This window comes from Echeneis naucrates, chromosome 8, assembly GCF_900963305.1.
Source record: "Echeneis naucrates chromosome 8, fEcheNa1.1, whole genome shotgun sequence".
NCBI lineage: Eukaryota > Metazoa > Chordata > Actinopteri > Carangiformes > Echeneidae > Echeneis > Echeneis naucrates.
The window spans coordinates 10912814-10933289 of record NC_042518.1 but is presented as its reverse complement, the minus strand read 5'-3'; the positions used below and the strand labels follow the sequence as shown (position 1 = coordinate 10933289).

The window sequence follows — 20476 nt, the reverse complement described above, 5'->3', positions numbered from 1 at the left end:
ATTAACTTTACACCAATGGCAGCGAGGGGGTCGTTCATATTATTAGATGGCCCCGCCCCAACCAGCCTGCTGCTGTTGATGTGGAAATGAAACCACAGAGTAACCACTGTTGATGCAATGCTAATAAAAACAATGCAATGCTCCATTGTGTCTGTGGTCCGGAATATCTAACAGCCTTTAAAATAACAATCAATAGTAATTCTAATAATAATTTCAGGAGGTATCCTGACAAATTAATTGAAAGGTGTAACTGGAAATAGGAGGTAGTGTTCGTTTAGTTAATTAAGATGCAAAAGTACTGATATAAAAAAAAAGTAGGAAATAAGGAGAAATAGGAATTCTCTAACAGTCATTGTAATTTCATCGTTCCATCAACATCTGCTTTGCTCTGAAGATGACCTTATTCTGTGTTAGGCAAAACAGTCAATAACATAACATGATCTTTCCAACCTATGACCATCCAAATGAAGGGGAAGAGCTCATTGATTCCCATCAAGTTATCAGCTAAATATTGCTACACATCCAGACCTGAATATCCCAAATACAGCGGAAACCATTTGTTAGTGAAATGTTCTGGTTTGACAGATATCTGTACCAGACAGCAACACAGAATTGGCTCCCATTTGTAAGGATAAAATGGTGAAACTAACAAAAGCCACCATGTCATAACAGCTGTCTCTTGATGACTACAAAGGCTTGAACCAACTAATAAATAGTGAGAATATGTAATTTAACATCTGACTGCTCTTAAAGCTTCTATGTAGCTCAGTGCTATCCAAAACCCATCTACCACAAAATTTGAGGTCACCTTGTTCTGTAAACTATATATTGAAGAGAGTCGGACATATTTTAGTCTTGGGTTCAAATTATGCTGAAGTCTTTATTTTCTTTAATGCTAAGGTTTTCCTGCTGTTTCTCAAAAAACCACTGGAGGGCAGTGGAAACTGATGAATTCAAACATGCTCAGCTCTACCGTCCAGTCTACCTTAACCAAAGTAGACATTATCCCAGACTGATAATTTTAGAAAAGGCTGTGAAAGTTTAAAAAAAAAGAAAAAGTTTTAAGAGTTGGCTTCTTCCAGGATTCTCCCTTCTGTCCATGAAGTAAATAAGGAATAAATATCGCTTGACTAGATTAACATCAGTAAATCATGAGCATGCCATGCATATTGAAAAGTCTTATTAATATAATCATAAGTAGTATAGTCTAAGTTGGTTTTGTTTTCTTTTTGGCCTGTCTTTGGTGTGTGTGTGTGTGTGTGTGTGTGTGCTCTGATATTTATGTGAAAGGTCTCTGTAGCCTACCACTACATCTGCTGACTGTCTTAAGACTGGCTCTTGGGGCAAGGGGAAAGGAAACACATCACATCTCTGTGACTCATCCAATTTCTGATACAAGAACTGCATTTCCTACTGAAAAGCAATACTGATATATCTTTCACATACACAGACAAACCTTCAAATTAAATTATGTGATGATGAAGGCAAATTTATGTTTGCTGAAGTAGAGGTCAGTATAGATTGAGCTGTGAGTTGGACACTGTCAATTCCTTGGATCACTATGACGTGCCAGCTGTTTGAGATAAAAACAGACACTGTGTTTATGAGCCAAGCTTCAGAAAGAACAGCTGAACGACAGTAAATTGCACAAAGGTCTACTTCTTTGCTTGTCTGTCAGACAACATAAATTAAAAACAGATGTACTGTCGGTTATTAAGAGACATAGAGGCCACGATTGTATTCATCAATAAAAATTATTTCAAAAACTGCTCACATGTATATTTTCACCAATAATGTTGAAAACCAGGAGCATATATGTATATGTTTGTGTGGGCTTATTTTTTGTCTTCATTAGCACAAATGTCAGTTGTAAATGAAGACATTTCTGGATTGTGAGGACATTTCAATTCATTTCAATTGTTCAAATATTCAGACTTTGTGTTGGGTCTGGGCAACGGTGTGGGTTTAGATTCATGTTTACTCATTTAGCAGATGCCTTTATCAAAAGCACCTTAAAAGTGTTAGGCAGCCCATAAAGCTTCAGTACAGTGGGTGACCTTGGCACTAAGTAGACTAATATAGCTATTCAATAAGGAAATCAGTACACCCAAAGTCAATAGTATGTGCCTGTTAGACATATTAGGCTTTGAGAGACTTCAGGATTGGTTGTGTGCTCAAAAGAGATGAGTTTTTCAGATAAGATAAAAAGGGAGGCCCTGCTGTGATAGAATTTTATACGTTGTTGCACCAATGGGGAACCATAGACATAACATTGTGGACTCTGATTCCCATGTGTGCAGAAATGGCAATGGCAGACAACATTCAGTGCACAAATGCAAGAAGGAACATAAAAGCTGGATCATTAGATTTAAGCAGGTATATTCAGAACTAGATGTAACTCAGAAGATGAACAATCATAACTTAGTAACTTAGATTCCAGTTATTCTGATTCCTTTTTGGACAAATGTGGACAAATTAAAATGTAATTAAGTTGATTCCAGTCTATAACTGTGACAAGATAATTTCAACTCAAGATTGAGATTCAATTAATAGTCCTCATCACTCAATATATCTGAAGCAGTGGTACATTCTGGGCAAATTAACCAGGCTAAAAAAACATTCATAATGATGATAAAGTTGTTAATCTAAAAAGAAAAACTTGGTGTTTATTGAGGTGAGTAAATATTCAACTAAAAGTTAAAAAAAACCTATACAAATATCCTTTTTGGTGAACAAATTGACAAATGGAGAAATTGATTTAGTGCCACCTTACTAACAAATACAAATAATGGAGTGGTTTGTTGGCTTTGTGTGTGATAACAAATATGGCCGACCAGGTCAGAGGTCAGCAGAGGTGGCGATCGCAGCTTATTAGCGGCTAAGCCAGCACCTTGATAAAGACATGGAAAACAAACACCTGAACAGCACAGCAGCCAAGAGAAAATGACGGAGAAAGAAAAGGGCACAGAGATGTAGAAACTGCTAATATATACTATTTACCTCTTCTTTTAGAAAGTCGGCTTGCTAGCTTTAGCCTTGAGTGGATAATGCTACCGCCGAAGACGAGGATCGCTAACTCCCAATTAACACCGTAGAAGAAGAACAAGAAAAAGGAGAAGAAGGAGAAGAAGCACTAACAGACGCTGACTGCGGTTCAGCCGAGCCGGCTACCAGTTTAAAAGACTCACGATTCGAGGCAAATATGATTGATCGAACTCAAAAACAACAATAACGACGTAAACCAAAAGCCCAAACTTCCTTCATACCAGGTATGTTTTTTTCCCTTATTTGAGCTATACTAACCTCCTGCCTATGCTGATATTGGCTGTCTCAAGGTGTTGTGTTTATACAATGAGTGATAATTGACATACGTTGGTTTTGGAAATATCTGGCTATTGTGGTGCATCGTGTCTGCTACTGTGGAAATCCTGTCAGATACAGGTTACCTGAATTGTTTGTTATATAGGTCTACCTTAGCAGAACAGCATGAATCCTTCTCTATGTGTGACTGCAGACTCTGAATCCTAAAACTGCATTAAAGATGGACAGTGCACATTGTTTGCTCATGCATAGACATTGTTTCTCCCGGCCCAGGGATGCATTGGTCCAATCATTTGGTTTAACTCCTGTATGATAGAAAATAGCTTCAGGCGTTGGCTTGGTCCATCAAGTTGAGATGTGTCCTGTATATGTTTCCAGCAGATTGTAGCCTCTGTTCAGATACTATGATTCAAAATGTGAGTGTGAGTAGAATGGATTAGGAATGGTGGGCTCAGCTTGGTCCCCAGGGCCCTCTGCATTCTTAATGTGGCCCTGCCCCCATTCATCGGACACGAGGTCATAGCTCACTGAATGGATTGAGAATGAAAGTTATGTGAATCATATTCTATGCCTTCTCCTTCTCTGTCAAATAGTCTAAAACCATCTGCACATCTATAGGAGATTGTGTGTGTGTGTGTGTGTGTGTGTGTGTGTGTGTGTTGAGATGTTGAGATATATATATATATATATCACACACACGGTGATTCGTCCCTTCAGTAGGTTTAGAGGATCAGTGCTAAGGTTTACTGAAGTTCTTTTGGCTGTGTTGAAGACCCACACTTTACTCAGATTACTAAGATTTGCTATGCTAAATTCATGGACCGCATGCTGGACCTCAGACGTTTTAACTATCTGTTTGAGGATTAGGACGTGTGTGTGTGTGTGTGTTTGCGCACAATCCCTTGACAGTTGCTCCCCTGGATTTTAATTTTCATTACATTTGGTTCAAGGTTGAAATACATTGCAGAGTGTGTCTCTCTTTTCTCTGTCAGTCACAGTGCATACAGCTGTCAATGGGTGAAAGTCATGCCTGTCATTGTTTGTGAGTCAGAGATTCAAACCATTTTGAGGATTTGACTCAGTTTCCACATTTTGGATGCTTTCTTTGCAAACCTTAGGTCACAGCTGGGCTCAATTCAAATGCTGCCATTTGATCCTACTTTAAGTTAGAGGCCATGTACAGTGAGCAGGCACTCAGGCCACAGCCTGTTCTAAATATTTAGTCGTCTCCCTGGCAACAAATATATTTATATTTTTGTCTGCCACTGGCTTCTGTTCCCTTTTTGCTGTCAGACGACGACACCAACTTACAATGTGACAGTCTGATGTCAAGAAGTAATCTGTCACAAATCATCCTCACTTCACTTAACTCTTATTTGTTAAACACTAAATTGGTTATTTATGGTATATAACTTGAATCCATTGGTCGGTGTACATCGATGGCCCGAATTTCATTTGCTGTTTGAGCTGTCATTTGGACTACGAGGACCTCCCACACTGTATAAATCCTCCAGTCAAGATGCAGAGAGGAAAAGCCCTGTCTGCAGCACTCTCATTTCTTCTCAGCTGAACTCCTCCACTATATCTGCAAAGATGATGAAAGTAAGTACTATTTTCATTATATGTTCCTGCATGTCTTTTAGCCTCTATATTTTTAAGACTTTTAAGATAGGCAAACTGTGTTGGATGATGATTTTGAATGTGTGACTGATTAAATTTTGCCAGGTCACTCTGCTGGTCCATGCTGATATAACTGGACCAGTTGAGCTATTCAAAAAAGTGACACCAATTTCCTTTAGATTTTGAGATTTCTGGTCTTTTTTATTAACTTTATTTCCTTTTATGGTCAAAATATTCACCTTGAGCACATAACACGTTACATCAGTCTCCTTGTAAAGCAGCCATGAAAGTGTCTGCCAGTTTTTTTTTAACTGCTGAAAATGTGTTTGTAAGTCATCAGATTACTGTATTCTTCCTTCTAATACTTAACCACATTGTAAGAGAAAGACTTCTTAGCATTTGTCCATTTTATTGCATTCTCCCTGTTTAAATATCTAGAACAAAGCATGGTCATGCAGGGTTGTGGTTTCTTGGGGCTCATAAGCTGAGTAGATCACAATAAGGCCCTTTATCAGTCCAGCTGTTTTCTTGGCCACAGGGGTAAATGTATTTGGAGAGGAAACAAGAGAGTGGGGGCAGCAGGCTTAAATCCTATCAAATGATAAGATGAAATAAAGTCATGTGGAATTTGCAATAGATACTACTGTACCAGGATTCTCAAATCTACCTGTTACTATGAAGTGAGATGTAGCTCATAGAGGTTGTAGTTTAGTGAATATGGTCAGTAAATGAAACTTATTTTTACAGAATGTAGAAATGGCAGTGAAATTTAACTTAAATAATCCACTTATTTGTGATGAATATAAGTGCTTTACATATTTTACATTTTCCAGTCATTTGGTAGCTGGAATTAGTGTCTCAGTCTTGCATAATACAAAATGCAGTTTTCTGCAGAAAAGCAGTGTCTGGCTTAAATGCAGGAGGAGAGCCAGCTCTGATCTTGGCCCAGCCCCAGACAGCCCCAGCCCCTGCACCACGTGTTACACACACACTGTACAGTTGGATTCTAACATGGAAAAAATGTCGTATCCATGCCGCCCCCCCCACCCCTTTTTTTTTCTTTTTTTTTTCTCCTTTTTCTTTTGGTTTAGTCTCTGAAGTTAGAAACCACTAATAACTTTGCAATATTTTAGCCTGTGTCCGACTTATTAGTATTAAATTCAGGTGTTCAGGTGAACAATATTAGTACATTTTGATAGGAAACTATAGTATTTTTTTTTTTTTATTTAGGTTGCTGTTCAAACTTGTCTCCCTGGTCATGCCAATCATTCTGACCCTGAACTTTATCAACTAAATAAACATCCCTTAAAGTTATCTTTAGTGAGAAAGGTTGGTGTCTTGTTAACTGCGTGAAAAGTTGTTAACATTAGCAGGGGTTTCTCCCAACAGCTGCAGTGCTTAAGACTGAAAAATCCTCTCTCCCATCCTTTAAAAAGATCAAATCACCCTCCAAAATTCTGTCATGTATCACGTCTGCATAAATTCTTACTCACGAAACTTTTTTTGCATGTAAAAAATGTTTTTCTAATATATGTATGGATGATATGTCCCATACAAAGAACAAGACATTTAAATATGCATAATTATATCAAAGCGTTTCCTGGTCACTGACCAGAGAATTAATGATTTATGAGCTCATAATTCTTTTCTTTTTATTATCTCTGCTCAGGATCTGCTCCTAAAAACTGGTGAACTACTACTTTAGCATACGTAGTTAACATTATCATTAAAAATGTAAAATTCTAAAAGGGCTGCTATTTTTGTGCTTGTTAAATTGGTGAAAGTTCACATTTCCCTTGTTTTTTGACAAAAGGGCAAGCTGTTCAACAAGACTGATCTGTGTTTCACAACCCAATAATATGTTATTCAATTAGAATTTCCTAATCATGGCACAGCCCAGTATTCCCCTGCCACATGTACAGTAGCAACTGAGCTGAGAATTTCTGCTGTGCTGGGTTACTTTTTCTTCACTGTGAGCTTGCCATCCGTTACTGCACTCACCAAAATATCACTTTGTTTCATTGGTGCTCATCATATTCAGCATTCTCAGCCTTGGCCAAAATTGGTGTAGTGGAAAAGAGCCATGCTTATAGTGGAACAGGAAAAAACTGGAATATGTGAGCAGTCTATCAATGGCGTTATAATTGAAAGCATGTCTTCTGCAATTTCCAAGGATGGATGGAGGATCAGAGAGTTGGCTGATGTTGCTGGCGGTAGTGCTGTTTTTTGTTTTGTTTTTTGTTTTCTCTTTGCCTGTAGCTGCAATAATAATTGGATCTCGTAAAACCTATTTGTATTACCACACAATAGCATGCTTGTCCTACTCTACCTCCTACCAACCCTTCATTTTCTGCACAGGGTATGATAGTGAAGAACATGTCCTTCAAGGTTGGACAGACCCTCACTGTGGTTGGAGTTCCCAAGCCTGATGCTGCAAAGTAAGAGCACATGTGAAACACAATTTTGGCGTATTTAGAAATTCAGTAGTAGTTCACTGGAAACAAACTTATATAGGGATATCAAAACAAATATTTAAGTGTTGTTCTTTAGCAGTCCACTTTCTCTTCTGTAGTTATTTCCTCTTTGAATGCAGTGACTCACATGAACATGAGGGCCACTCATTACATATATTAATGGAGCTGTAATCCATAAACAGTTTGACTATCTTTCCGCTTCCCCTCAGTATTGTGCAATGAAAATGATTATAAAGGAATGTAGCAATGTGAGTTGTTTCAATTTTATGCATATTAAATGTAATAAATGTCTGTTTCTTTGTGCTACAGTTTTGCTATTAATATTGGCCCTGATGATCAGGAGATTACATTTCATATGAACCCTCGTTTTAACGCCCATGGAGATGAGAATACAGTGGTCTGCAACTCTTACCAGGGAGGCTGCTGGTGTGAGGAGCACCGGGAGGGAGGCTTTCCTTTCCAGCAAGGAGAGGAGTTCAAGGTGTGGCCTTGTTTCAGGCTTGTCTTACTGTATGTGACCTCTGCTGGAAAAGCTGTGTCACTGCACTTTGATAACTTAAACCTAATTATATGAGCAACAACTAATTGACTCAGCCTTTTATCAGATAGGCTATCTTCAAGTTTTTTAATGACACAGTGGTTAGGTTCAGGAGTTCAGTTAAATTTGAAATATCTATAATGAGAAAGGAGCAGAGGTTCAAAATGTAACATCCTTGTTTTTATATCCCTTGCACACTTCCCTAGATTACCATCGAATTTACCCCTACGGAGTTCCTGGTGACGTTACCAGATGGCTCTAACATCCACTTCCCCAACCGCATGGGTGCGGAGAAGTACTCCTGCATTAGCTTTGAAGAGGATGTTCGCATCAGAAGCATTGAGATCAAGTAAACCTCCATCATTCGAGAAATCATTGGATTTAAATTCTGTTTAATGTTTTTGAATTTGTCTAACATCAGGTCACATTGTACTCTAGCTTTTAAATTCCACAATTCATGTGCTACTAGCCTTAGATTCATCATATGCACATGCAAACATCCATAAAATGAGATAGATAAGTAAGATAGAGACATGCAAACTCAGATATACAGATAGAGATGAGAATAATGTTTGGCCTTTTTATACACTTGACAGAACTGCTGACTCTGAAAAGAAAAGCTTTTCAGTGTTTAGTTGGACAGTTCCAGATGAAATGTGACCAGATACCTTTAAATGCTCTCTCCTAAACATTCCAGATTTATAACTGAGTAGTATGCTTTCCTGGAGCAACACGCATTAAACAATGGCCTTTTATGGAAAATAAAACATGGACTTTGTTGATTCCTTAAACAGCCAAATGCACATTTTCTTCAACGTGAAATCATTTTATTTGAATTTTTCCGATAAGATGCACACTTTTTTTTTTTTTTTTTTTTACCTTTTCAATATTGCTGTTAAAATTTAGCACTCACTTCACTGCCCTCACTCCTACACAAATACTGTAGTTATTGCATATTCTGTTCTATTCTGTTCACAGTGTTGGTGGTGAAATTGATCATAGATTACTGATCACAATCTCCATTAATGAACTTAAAATGCTCTGGTTTAATAATTGGTTCTGTATAAACATTGATAATGATTGATTCAAAGCCACACATCTAACATCTTTGCAGAACACAGAGCCTTCACAAAGTTATTTACTAGGAATACCATATTTAATCATCAGTCAGGGCCTTGTTTTTTTTTTTTTTTTTTCAGGTCTTTGTGGCATGGACCCCACAAGAGGTTTGAAACATTCCTTTGAGAATTTGTTCCATGTTAACTTGACTGCATCATATTATTTTGGCAGATTTGTCAGCTGTACTTTTCAAGCTCCAACTCCCACAGTCGTTTCAGTGGTGACAGTGAGGCCAGTTCTAGATCACCAAATGAAATGGTAAACTGTGGCCGTAAAAGGATTATACATGGTCAGAAACAAATACTCAGACAGGCTGTAGCACTGAGACCGTGATTGATTTGTGTTAGACTGCGGGAAGAAAACATTCATCATTACACCATCACCTTGGACACGAGGCAGGTTAGGACCAATAATTCACACTGTTGATGCCAAGAGGGGACCAAGCTGTCTGCTGCCTCAGCAGAAATCCAGATTTATCAGACCAGGCTGCATTTTTTTCAGCCTTGTAAATGACCAGTGTCTGTGAGTCCATGTTCAGAGCCTAAAGTGAGAAAAAAAAATGCTTTTATTCATCCGTGCTTTTGCCAAAATAACCAAGACGTTCTAAAATTCAAATTTTCAAAAATGAACGAAATACACCAAGATAATACATATTTATTTTCTCAAAGAATGATTTGCCAAAATATGAATTCACAGCATAAATTGTTCACTACATGCAGTAATAGAAATCATCTGGCTTCAGATCTGCAATCTCAGGTCTCGACATCTAACAGAAGAGGCAGTCGTTGTCTCTTACTATCAAACAGGCACTCCCTGTGGACACACACAGACAGAAACAGATGAATAGAGAGCTGGCCAGGGAGAAAAAAGTAACTAGCTATCAGATGGTAATATATTCATTCTATACTCTTAGGTTTGGTCAGTTCCCTTTGAATAATCTCTGGCAAGAGGGGTAACACTATCTGTAGAGAGCTGAACATGTGAATCATGTGGTGTCCTCTGTGTAATGGAGTTAGGATAGCGTTCATACAAAATGCCTGGAACCTGAAATGAAGAGAGCAGATAAGAGAACCAATACCCTTTTTTTTTTTTTTTTTTTTTTTGTGTGTGTGTGTGTGTATTTCTTCTGTCAGCTCCAACCTGTGCAGCCATTCTCATCATCTTACCATTTCCTGACACACTGGATATCTTTTTGGAGTAAAATCTGGAGATCATTGTTCATTAAAATCCCAATGTAAAAAAAGCTCAAAACAGCCGTTCTGGCACCATCAATCCAAAGTCACCCATATTGTTTTTCTCCAATTCTGATGTGTAATGCAAAGATTCATGAAGCACCTGACCTTTATCTGCATGAATGAATGTGTTGCAGTGCTCTCGGTGATTGGCTGTTTGGACACATGCATGAATTAAGCAGGTGCATAGGTATTTTTAATTAGATGCTCCTGAGTGTATACTTCTACATGTGGATTCAGCCTTAAGTGGTGAGGTCAGTTTCTCAAATGTGTGTTTGTATGTTGCCACTAGATGGGGCCATTGCTGTAATAATTTCATTTCACAGACACTTCATGGAGAATGTTACAGATCTTAGGCCATTAGATTGTGTATCAGTAAATTACAACCTCTGGCTATACCCCCTGTGAATTTGGTCAAGTCCAAGCCAAGTCTGAGCTGTGCAGTAGTTCACTTCAGGACTGTGAAGAAGATGGTGAATGAATATCTTAAATTATATAAACCCAAGACAGCACTGCTGATCTGTTGCTTGTCAGCATCATGAGTTCTAAACACAAACAGAACCCCAGAGATGGAGATGAAAATTAGGACAGGACATTAATCTCTGCAGTAGCTCCAGCTAGAATCAGTTTTTCTCTTATGTGTGTGTGTTTCAAAGACTTGTGAGCATTCTTATAATCTAATCTGATGTAACTGAAGGAAATGGGTATGAAACTGATTTGAGAAGAAATGGATAGAAGAAGAGGAGGTGAGGAAGAGAGTGTCTGTGCTATGATCCTTCAAAACAAAGGCTGACGGGCTCATGCTCGGATTACCTTCCCTTTCTTTTGTTTGTCAGGATTCATTAATGGCAATGCAATACTGTGCATGTGATCGGTCTGACATTTCTCCAAGTCATACACCTCATGTGTGCTCTGTGTGTGAGTGTGTGTGTGTTTGAGTGACTGATTGGATGAGTGAGGTAATGACTTCTCTGAAGCTACCTGGCAGTGTCAAAGGTGATATCTCTGGAGAAGGGGAAGGAGCAGATTTGGTTGCTGCGATGTCTGCAATCCACTTCCTGTCTTCTCTTCCATTCTCCCTGATTGTGTGTCTATTAACTATTTCTTAACTATTTCTCTTCCCCTCACTTCCTCTGCATTTCCCTCTGCGCTTCTTCACCTTTGTTTCCAGTATGTTTCCCTTTCCACCACCCTCTTTCCGATTCTTTTATTTCTCTTTCCTTTCTGTGATGAGTTGTATGTCTTGTTCCCCCTCTCAGTCATTCCTCAGCTGTGACCTATCCCTCTTCCAACACTCCTAATTGGAAATAACTCATTGTAAGACTTCCCCTCTTCATTATGTTGTGGCAGACAAGATCAATATCTAGGGCTATGGTGTTCGTGTGCTTGTTTGTTCCGCATCCACTTGGATAATTTTAGCCTGGATAGGCTGACCTACACCCTTGACTCTTTTTGTTCACACACTGCCTTACAGAAATGTTGTGCGTTGCTCAGCCACACCCATCTATTATGGCCTTTCTTACAAAACACTGTGATGCCTATGTGAAGGATGACCACCCACCCATTTCAGGCACATTCAATCAATCATGTTAGGGCTTTGATTAACACATTCAAATCACCTTGCTCATTGTAGGCCCTAGAGGAACACACACGTGCACGCAAGCAAACACACAGAGGCACACACGCTTGCTCATTCATGTGATTCCAGGAGGCAGACACCAGGCATATGCTGTGTTGTCGCTTCTCCAAATCCATTTCACGAAATGAGTATGACAGATGTTTAACGTATTCCCATGTTTCCTTCACCTGTGCCATGTCACTTATGCAGTGTTTGTGTGTGCGTAAACGCACTGAAATCTGTGGAAAGGGATGATTCACCTCAGCTTACATAAAACCTTTGTCTATATTTAGCGCCAGCATGACTCCAGATTTCTGCACTGAAGCTATCAGCCACACATTGAGATGTGCGTGGGCCTGCCCCGAGCTGACTGTGGTCCTGGATTCATATTCAACATGCTTGCTTTCCCTCCAGCTTGTGTTTTTATCTTAGCAACATGATAATACACAAACTGAACCTGTTGGGTTACAGCATCATGATACCTTCAGCTTGGGAATTTTTCTAATTTAGATTTACAATATTTTAGTTAATTTCTCTGTATAGAAGCTAGGCAGTAAAACACAATAAAGAAAAATTCGAAATAAAACAGCTGCGCAGCAGGAGACAAATCACATGAAGCCATTGAGGAGTTATCCCCAAAGAGCGAATGAGGGGAAAAAAGGAAAAAAGACACAAGAATGGAAGTTAAATGTGTGTGTATATGTGAGTGGTATGTAATTTATGGTATTGATGATGCAAAACACCTTTAACACAAGTCTGTAAAAATGCTGATTCCAGTGAGTAGTCACCTGGATAAGTCTTTAAAACCAATGACACGGCTGGGAAAGACATCTCGGATGAATTAGTTAACGATTAACCAGCTGAATGCTTGAGTTGCATGAGTTTATTTGGTCTGCCAATGATTTCCATGGCTAGATTGTTTTCCTCTTTTGTGCAGATCTTATAAAGTTCAATAGTTAATGAGTATGATGATTTAGTTGTTTACAAAGTGGAACGAGGAGCTTTATTTACCTCACTAGTGAGAATAAATGAGCCCTGTGGAACTCTGCATAATAAATGATTATTACAAGCAATGACCATCCAAGATTATTAGATACGTAGCTAATTGTGGCTGCTCTAAAGGATAGAAAAATACTAGATGACTTGTGATTTTCTTCTTCTTCTTCTTCTATATATACATATATATATACTTTTTTTTTTTTTTTTTTTTTACAGTGGATATATTTTTTCATGACCTGTTTATCAATCAACAATGGGCTGATGAGCAATTGTCGTCAATAGGCTGTAACTCACAGAAAGTAAATCCTGCAGTTCTCTGCCTGTGATCTCATATTCAAGATGATATGACTGACATTGATATTCTTTGGTTGTGCAGTGCGGCTGATAAAACCTGAGCTGAGTTGTGACCCTGTCACAGCTTCATTCTCAAGGGGCAACCCATAAAAATCTATAATCTCTCAGAATGAGAGAGGCCCATTCTTCTTTCACTTTTCTTCATTTGAAGAAATGGCTTTTCAGGGGATGAATTGGCTTTGTTTGTAACGTATCGCTGTTCCATGTACCAATCAATCTGCAAGGGTGGAAACCCAAGGGAACTTTTAGTGTTGTCTCTAGTAAACAGCAGAATAGCTCTGGTAGTTTGGAGAGTGCAGTGTCAGTGATCTGACATACAGTGACTGTGCGTGTGTGCACAGCAGCACAGGTGACCTTTTACACACAGTGAGCCCTTTCAAATATGAAGTATCAGTTCTCAGTTGCACAGCACACATTTGTTATCTGCTGTTGCACTTACAGAAGGGTTCAGGTAGGGTGGTAAATGTTCACTAAAATCCAATTTGTGACTGCATCTAAAAAAAGTTATACACACCGTCTGTGTGCGTGAATGTGAGTTTTTGGGGGGGGGGGGGTTATGGCAAAGACAAAGAGCAGGAGCGATGATGACAGTATGAGGCAGAGTGTACCACCTTTAGCCTCCCAGCAATTTTGTAATGCACCTCACACACATTGTGTCAAAGTCACTCACCATGTTTGCTTGAGTTGTCTCCTGGGCAGGAACGAAGCTCATTGCCGTAGAATACTAACACCCACGTCCTGACCACCTGGCAGGATTGATTTCAGTGACTTTCAATATCAGGCCCGTTCTTTTAATGCCGCCTCCTACATTCGGTGTCACATCTCCAAACTGATTTGTAAGCTTTGATCTTGAATTTTCAAGCTCGCATTGGCCATGTTCAGGAGTACAGACTGTAAATAAAGATCGACAAAGCGTCTTTGACCCTCTGGGCTGCTCCACTGCTCCACACTTGTGATCTCGGCTTCACAAAAATCAGCCCTGTCCATTAGTCATGAAAAACTAAAACTTTTTTTTTTTTTTTTTTCATGGCAGGCTTTAAAACTTATTTATCGTAGGTTGTTACATTTTTAGCATGTGTCTTTGGGGACCTGTTTACTAGTGAACAGTTCTAAGTCAGCATTTGGAACCAGTTGCCCAGACTATATTCTTAGGTATCGAGTAGGCAGTTCATTCAGATGATTCTCAAATAGTGCAAGCTGGCTTTGTCAATGAGAGTTCAAATTAAAAGAGAAGGCCATACCCCTTATAAAAATGAATGTGTCAAAAAAAAAAAAAAAATTGAGATTTCTGTGTGTCTCCATTTTCACAAGTTTTAAACTCCACTGTGTGTTCTTCCACTTCTGCAATATAGCCAAGATGGAAGAGAAGTATTTAGAAGTTCACACTGAACGTTTTGACCATTTTGAGTGCAGCATCAAGTGAGGAGACAAAGCACTAGTTTGCGTTGCTTTGATTTTTTTTCTCTATAATTTTCAGGAACAGGCGCAGGAAATGCATCGCTGCCTCCAGCTGGTTGAAAAACAAAATGGCTTTTGGTCTTCGCAAATGGATCTGACGGCGTTTGTACTCTAGACATTGTATTCTAACATCAGTTGTGAGCTGATATGTGTCCAGCAAACTGTCCACTTGTGACCACTAAGAGAGATGCTAATTCCATGTGTTAACAGGGCTACTGTTCCGCAATAGACTAGGGTGTGCGGCAGTAAGCAGTGCTGTCTCAGCCAACTCACTGCACGCTAACGCTGAAACGCAATGTAGAATTACAGCTTTGCATCCCTTGCTGAACATTTTACATTTGCTCTCCCAACAGTGGTGATTAACCTTCCTTCATAAATGTGCGAGATTTTCAAAGCATTTAGAATTGTCTGTTATTTGCCAGCGCACCCTGTTTATGCCTCAGGAACATTCATTTATTTTACAACGTCCTTTTGGGTAAATGTGTTTGTTAAATGTCTACATGTGAAATTTAATTTGGACTGGAGTTCTGAGATTACAAATTATAGTTTTGTGAATGAAGCGTTTATCACAAAGCATTGATCTGTATTTCTGTCCAAGTGGGTACATTAATTTACCTCATGCGCGTTTGCCATAAGTCACAATCAGGTCAGGTCATCATAATTTAAATGCCAAGTCTACTGTATGGCAGAATCTTACTTAGTGTCCCCGTAAACCTGGATAGCACCATTGTGATGCTACAGTATTTGTAATCTGACCACTTAGCTATCAGTTAATATAGCTTGTGATCTGTGTGAGCAACCATAATGTTGAACAGAGAGTGAAATGTATTGCTTCAAGTATTGGAGGGATTTTGATGTGCATCAATTAAATTGTGGGCTAAGTTGTGGGAGTTTTGTGATTCATATTTCAAATATGTCTCTAAGAACAATATACCACTCATCCAGGGGAAAAAAAACAGGTTCTTCTCATTTCTAGCAACTCTAGAATAAAAGAGGATGCTTCATAAACTTTTTTTTTCCCTTAGCAGAACTGTCAAATGAAACATTGTTCGAAATGACAAAACTACACTGATGGAGCTGACAAGAAACACATTGTGATTCTATTGTGATTGTGGGTGTGTGTCAGTGATAAAATAAGCATTAAGGGCTTATAAGCTCTTCTGTGGTCTAACTCCAGATAGCACTCTCCACACTTGTTCGCTAACTGCTGGCTGTAAATGCAGGGAGGGAGTTTCATATGTGATGTTCTAACCCTAACCCAACACTGGCGTGCTTTATCTAGCAGCTTGTGTGCAGACGATTCTTCTTACTACTTCTTACTACTTTCATCCTCTAGTGTTATGGTGTGCTACCTTCAAGGGGCTTCTCATATGATCTCAGGTGTTTTGCTACTTCATCGAAGAATGACCATCTAAATTAAAACTATTCTTTGTACTCTTATAATTAATCAGGCCTCTGTGTGGGTAGCCATGTGCTTTTTCTATAACTATCCTCATCTTGCAGTGGCGGGTTTGTAGTCTGTAGCCAAACCTGTCTTTGTGTTTTACGTCTAACTCGATGGATGAACATGGTTAACTGATCATCTTTATTTAGGTCCAGGTAGCAGCGATGGCTCTGTCATATCTTCATATGTCATATGTCATATGTCATATCTTCACACACACACACACACACACACACACACACAAACACACCCCTTTACTTCCATCACCTCAACTCTTTCACACTCATCTCCTAGCTCATTTCTTCCCTTCTCCGCTCCGTTGCCTCTCGCCACCGCCTTTCTCTCTCTCCCCCTCTGTGTAACAACATCTCTGAAGAAATGTCCCTCGTAATCTCTATCTTTTGCTTCAGGTTTACTCATACTTGCCCCCTCAGGCAGGGTGAGCCAGGTGTGACCTCATCTCAGGTTTTGCAAGTGCTGCTGCGCTTAAAACATCCTCTCTCATCTCACACACACACACACACACACACACAAACATAAAGAAACTCCAATCTCTATGCTGTACGCCCTGTATTCCCCTTGTTGCTCTTGCAGATTATTACATTTTTCAGGCTTGCCTGTGCTCTGGTCACCTTCTGAGCTCTGTCTGGGGTGTGTATGCGTGTGTGTGCACAAACTTCACGAGTGTGTCCATGAGGCATTTTCAGGTCTCTGCACTTTTCAAATGATATGCATCCTGTCAATTTGAATCAGCGCTTTCTGGACGTCCAAACGCCCCCACAGTCAGTTTGTGTGTGTGTGTGATGTCAGGTCATCAGTACACACATGCATGTGTGTGCATTTCTCTCATGTTCACAGTATTCAAACAGTGCTGCGTAAAATTGTGTCTGCGAGTGTGTAGGGAGCCATTCATGAGCCGTCTTGTTTCAACGAGTGTGGTGTTATCTTGAATAATGTAACAGGTGTTTAGGCAATAGGTACAACGGTGACACCGCTTCATTTTTACATTTCCTCTCATATATTACCCCATCCACTCCGCTCTTGCGCCTTTTCCCACCTCCACCCCCTCGAACTTCAGTGGCCTCCACTGGGCTCCGCTTGCTACTTTTCTTGCATGTCTGCCTGAATGTTTAGATCGATAAGAGCCAGCTGTGTAATAGAATTAGGCTCTAATGGAAAGAACAAACTAGCTTTCTATTTACTAAATCTCTCAAGGGGGTTACCAGGTGGGTAAAGAGCAGACTGTGAAATGAGACTGTAGTCAAAGACTTATGTGCAGTTTTCATGTTTGTCTGTGATGGAAAGGCCGATACTGTAAACAGACTTGAAATGGGGTCAAATTGATTTAACCCTGGCGCTGTCTTAGGGGTCAAAAATGGCCCAAGACCACATGTAACAGCACAGAAAACCCCCCAAATCATCTTTTCCCATCTTGAAATTTGATGACTGGTCCTCCAGTGAGCCAAACATTAGAAAAAGAGAGACACACAATGAGAAGTCGAGATTATGTGTGCTACTGACTGAACTCAGACAAAACTATTAACTTTCTTGCCTATGTGCAGCATCTCCCCTCCAATGACCCCACACATGACTCAAGTTTGAGACTTAAAATTCAATTAAGCTGCTGTATTTTAGGTGTTTAGTGAAGGTGGGGCATTTTTGACCCTGAGGATGCAGGGTGAATACAGAAAGTGAAGGTAAATGCATAACTGCACAAGTGATGAGTGTGTCTGGGGACAGCTGGAGTCTCTAAATATATGTTTTTCAAAATTGGTCAACGGATGTTTTGGTCGTAGAATATCATCTTTCCACAAAAACGTGAGAGTTTTTTGGGGAAAAAAGTAATCAGCAGGAATTACAGCATCAGTAAAAACATTCAAGCAACAGTAGTTTAAATGAAGACAAGTCACTGTTCATAGCCGTGACAATGGTTTTGATTTCATTTCCACAGCAACCGAAACCTGAATGAAAACAATGGAAAAATAACTTCAGCTAATATAAACCTAATGTGTTTGGATGCACCGCAGCATAAATGGAACTACACTATGCATTAAAATAATGCAATGAGGATTATTGTTTTGTTTGTTGGGTTTGTATTTGAACACTTGCCGCCAAAGTACAAAACTAACAGCACACAGCTAAACAAACGATCGCTCAGTCCACTGGGTAGGGGGGAATCACAGCTGGCTTTTAATGGGAACAGAGTTGTTGTGCATATTGCTTTAGTTGTGTTTAAATTTAATGCCCTTCGCCTGTTAAATGTGAGCACTTACAGTTAAAGTAATGGAATGACTTTTCTATGAGTTTTAGTTGATGTCGATGTCAAATTTTCCTCATCTGATGCGCCAGCTCTTCTTCTCAACCTGACTTTCTTTTCTCTGTCTCACTGTGTCTCTTCTTGCCACTCTTTCCTGACTTGACCGTTTCGTAATAATGCCAGCGTTGCCTAGACATGACTGACGTGAAACACACACACACTTATCCACTCAAAGATGAACACATGTCCATTCAACTGAATGTTTCATAAGAACAGACGGGGACCACAGATCAGGTTTCAGTTGGGCAGGTATGCATGTATATGTGTGTGTGCGCTTTGAGAGGCAAAAACTGGAAAGGAAATTTTATGGCACGCATTGTTTATTTGCCAGCAACTAAACACACATGAAGTAAAATAATTGAAATACTAAACTGACACTAAACTGTGTCAACGCTGGACTGGAGGCTGATGTCTAAATTTGTGAATTTCCAATGTGTCATAGGCAAGAAAGGTATTGCAGCAAGTTTGAAAGGCAATGCGTTAAGTATAAGCAGTTGTATGTGGCTGCTGAAGAGTTGTTCCTTCAATTCTTATTAGAAAAATAAAAGACACTTTGTCAGATGCATTCAGAAGCCAAAAAAGAGCACCATTTCTCAGGAAATTGGAGTAGTGAAGGCATTTTGTTCAGTATGAGTGATTTTCTTTTTTCTTTTTGCCTTAGTCTTCTGCAAAACTTCTGGCATATCGGTTCCTTACCAGTGCTATTAACATAAAAAAAGCAGGTTGTAGAAAGAAAATATCACACACTAGCATTATTGTTATGACTAAAAAAAGCTCACCAGCTGACTCATGTTGCTCTGTTGTGATATTTCTCTGTCTGTGCTAGTGCGTTATTGAATTTCCTTGTTGGGATGCCATGCAGTGCGACACGATGGGATAGGATGTGATGTGACACATGGTGACATGATGTGCCATGACACGCTGCAATGGAACATGATGCTATAATTCTCATCGGACAGACTTTCCCACATCATTTGGTAATTAATGCAGTCTAATGAGTCTTGTTAAACTGTCTTGTCAAAGAAGCTCTTACTAAAACAAAAGCCCTTCGAATTCTAGAAGGAGTAACACCAAGTCAGCGATATATCTGAGCTGAAGAACAAGCTACCAGACTAGAAAGAAACCTAGTTTGTTCTTTATCATCAAACCACACAGGGTGCCACAGCTGTTTTTCTTTGTTCTTCCTGCTAATTACCTGAACCAACCATTGCATTTCCTCATAAATGCCAACCCAGACAAAGCACAAAGTCAGCAAATACCCCTCCACTCCACAACATTCAAGTATGCTCCCTAAACCTCAATTATTCACAACTTATGAATAACGCACTTTACCTCAAGCTGGCAAGTGGGGATATTTTTGCACATGGTGCCTTGAATTAGTCATAACCTCACAATGGCCAAACATACAATTTTCATGCTTCCGGCCTTTTTTTCCCTCTTTGTGGCGTATGAAAGTGCCATCATAAGTATTTTGCTGTCAATACATGTAGAGTGACTAAAACTAATGTGTATGCTTAAGCTTCAAAGCAACTTCCTGCTTTCAGTGTGACTGACCTGGCATGTGAAGGAATGGAGTCATGTTTAATTGATAGAAAATCTCTGCAGCGTCAGTCTTTACATCAGGATCAGCATTATTTTTAATGACCAACAAACAGTTAAAGATATTTTTACTTTGTGGATCACTGAATTTCTTGTCCTACTGTAAATACTCAGCATTCTGGGAAATAATATTGTAGGACCTTGACTCTCTAACTTCAATTTACCACAATGACCTTCTCACATGACTTGAATAAATACCCATCAAATGAGTTGCGGCAGACCTTTATTTCGTTTTTCTAAATATTATCAGATATAGTATTTGATGGGTAACATTAAATAGAGAATGGAGACATGTTTCGCCTCTCTTGAAGGCAGGAGGAAGAAGGCTTGACAAGCACTCATACTATTTTAGAAAAGGTTAAGAGTAAAAGTCAAAACAGATA

At 39.3% G+C, this 20476-nt stretch overlaps 1 protein-coding gene across 2 annotated transcripts; it reads left to right on the top strand.

The window, feature by feature from the left end:
- The first annotated feature begins 4347 nt into the window (after positions 1–4347).
- lgals2a (lectin, galactoside-binding, soluble, 2a) lies at positions 4348–8714 on the top strand. 2 transcript variants are annotated; one of them, XM_029508818.1, is made up of 4 exons: positions 4348–4363; positions 7310–7379; positions 7725–7896; positions 8160–8714. In XM_029508818.1, the coding sequence occupies exons 1-4, from the start codon at positions 4348–4350 to the stop codon at positions 8304–8306; spliced, it is 405 nt and encodes a 134-aa protein (XP_029364678.1). In that variant the 3' UTR covers positions 8307–8714. The 2 variants fall into 2 exon arrangements, with proteins under 2 accessions (XP_029364678.1, XP_029364677.1); XM_029508817.1 differs by lacking the exon at positions 4348–4363 and adding an exon at positions 4781–4923 and having other exon boundaries at positions 7300–7379.
- The last annotated feature ends 11762 nt before the right edge of the window (positions 8715–20476 follow it).

Excerpts from the sequence above, each read along its gene's own strand:
- lgals2a (XM_029508817.1), top strand. Across the intron at positions 7,380-7,724 it reads CCCAAGCCTGATGCTGCAAA|TTTTGCTATTAATATTGGCC; the intron begins GTAAGAGCACAT and ends TTTGTGCTACAG. Across the intron at positions 7,897-8,159 it reads AGCAAGGAGAGGAGTTCAAG|ATTACCATCGAATTTACCCC; the intron begins GTGTGGCCTTGT and ends ACACTTCCCTAG.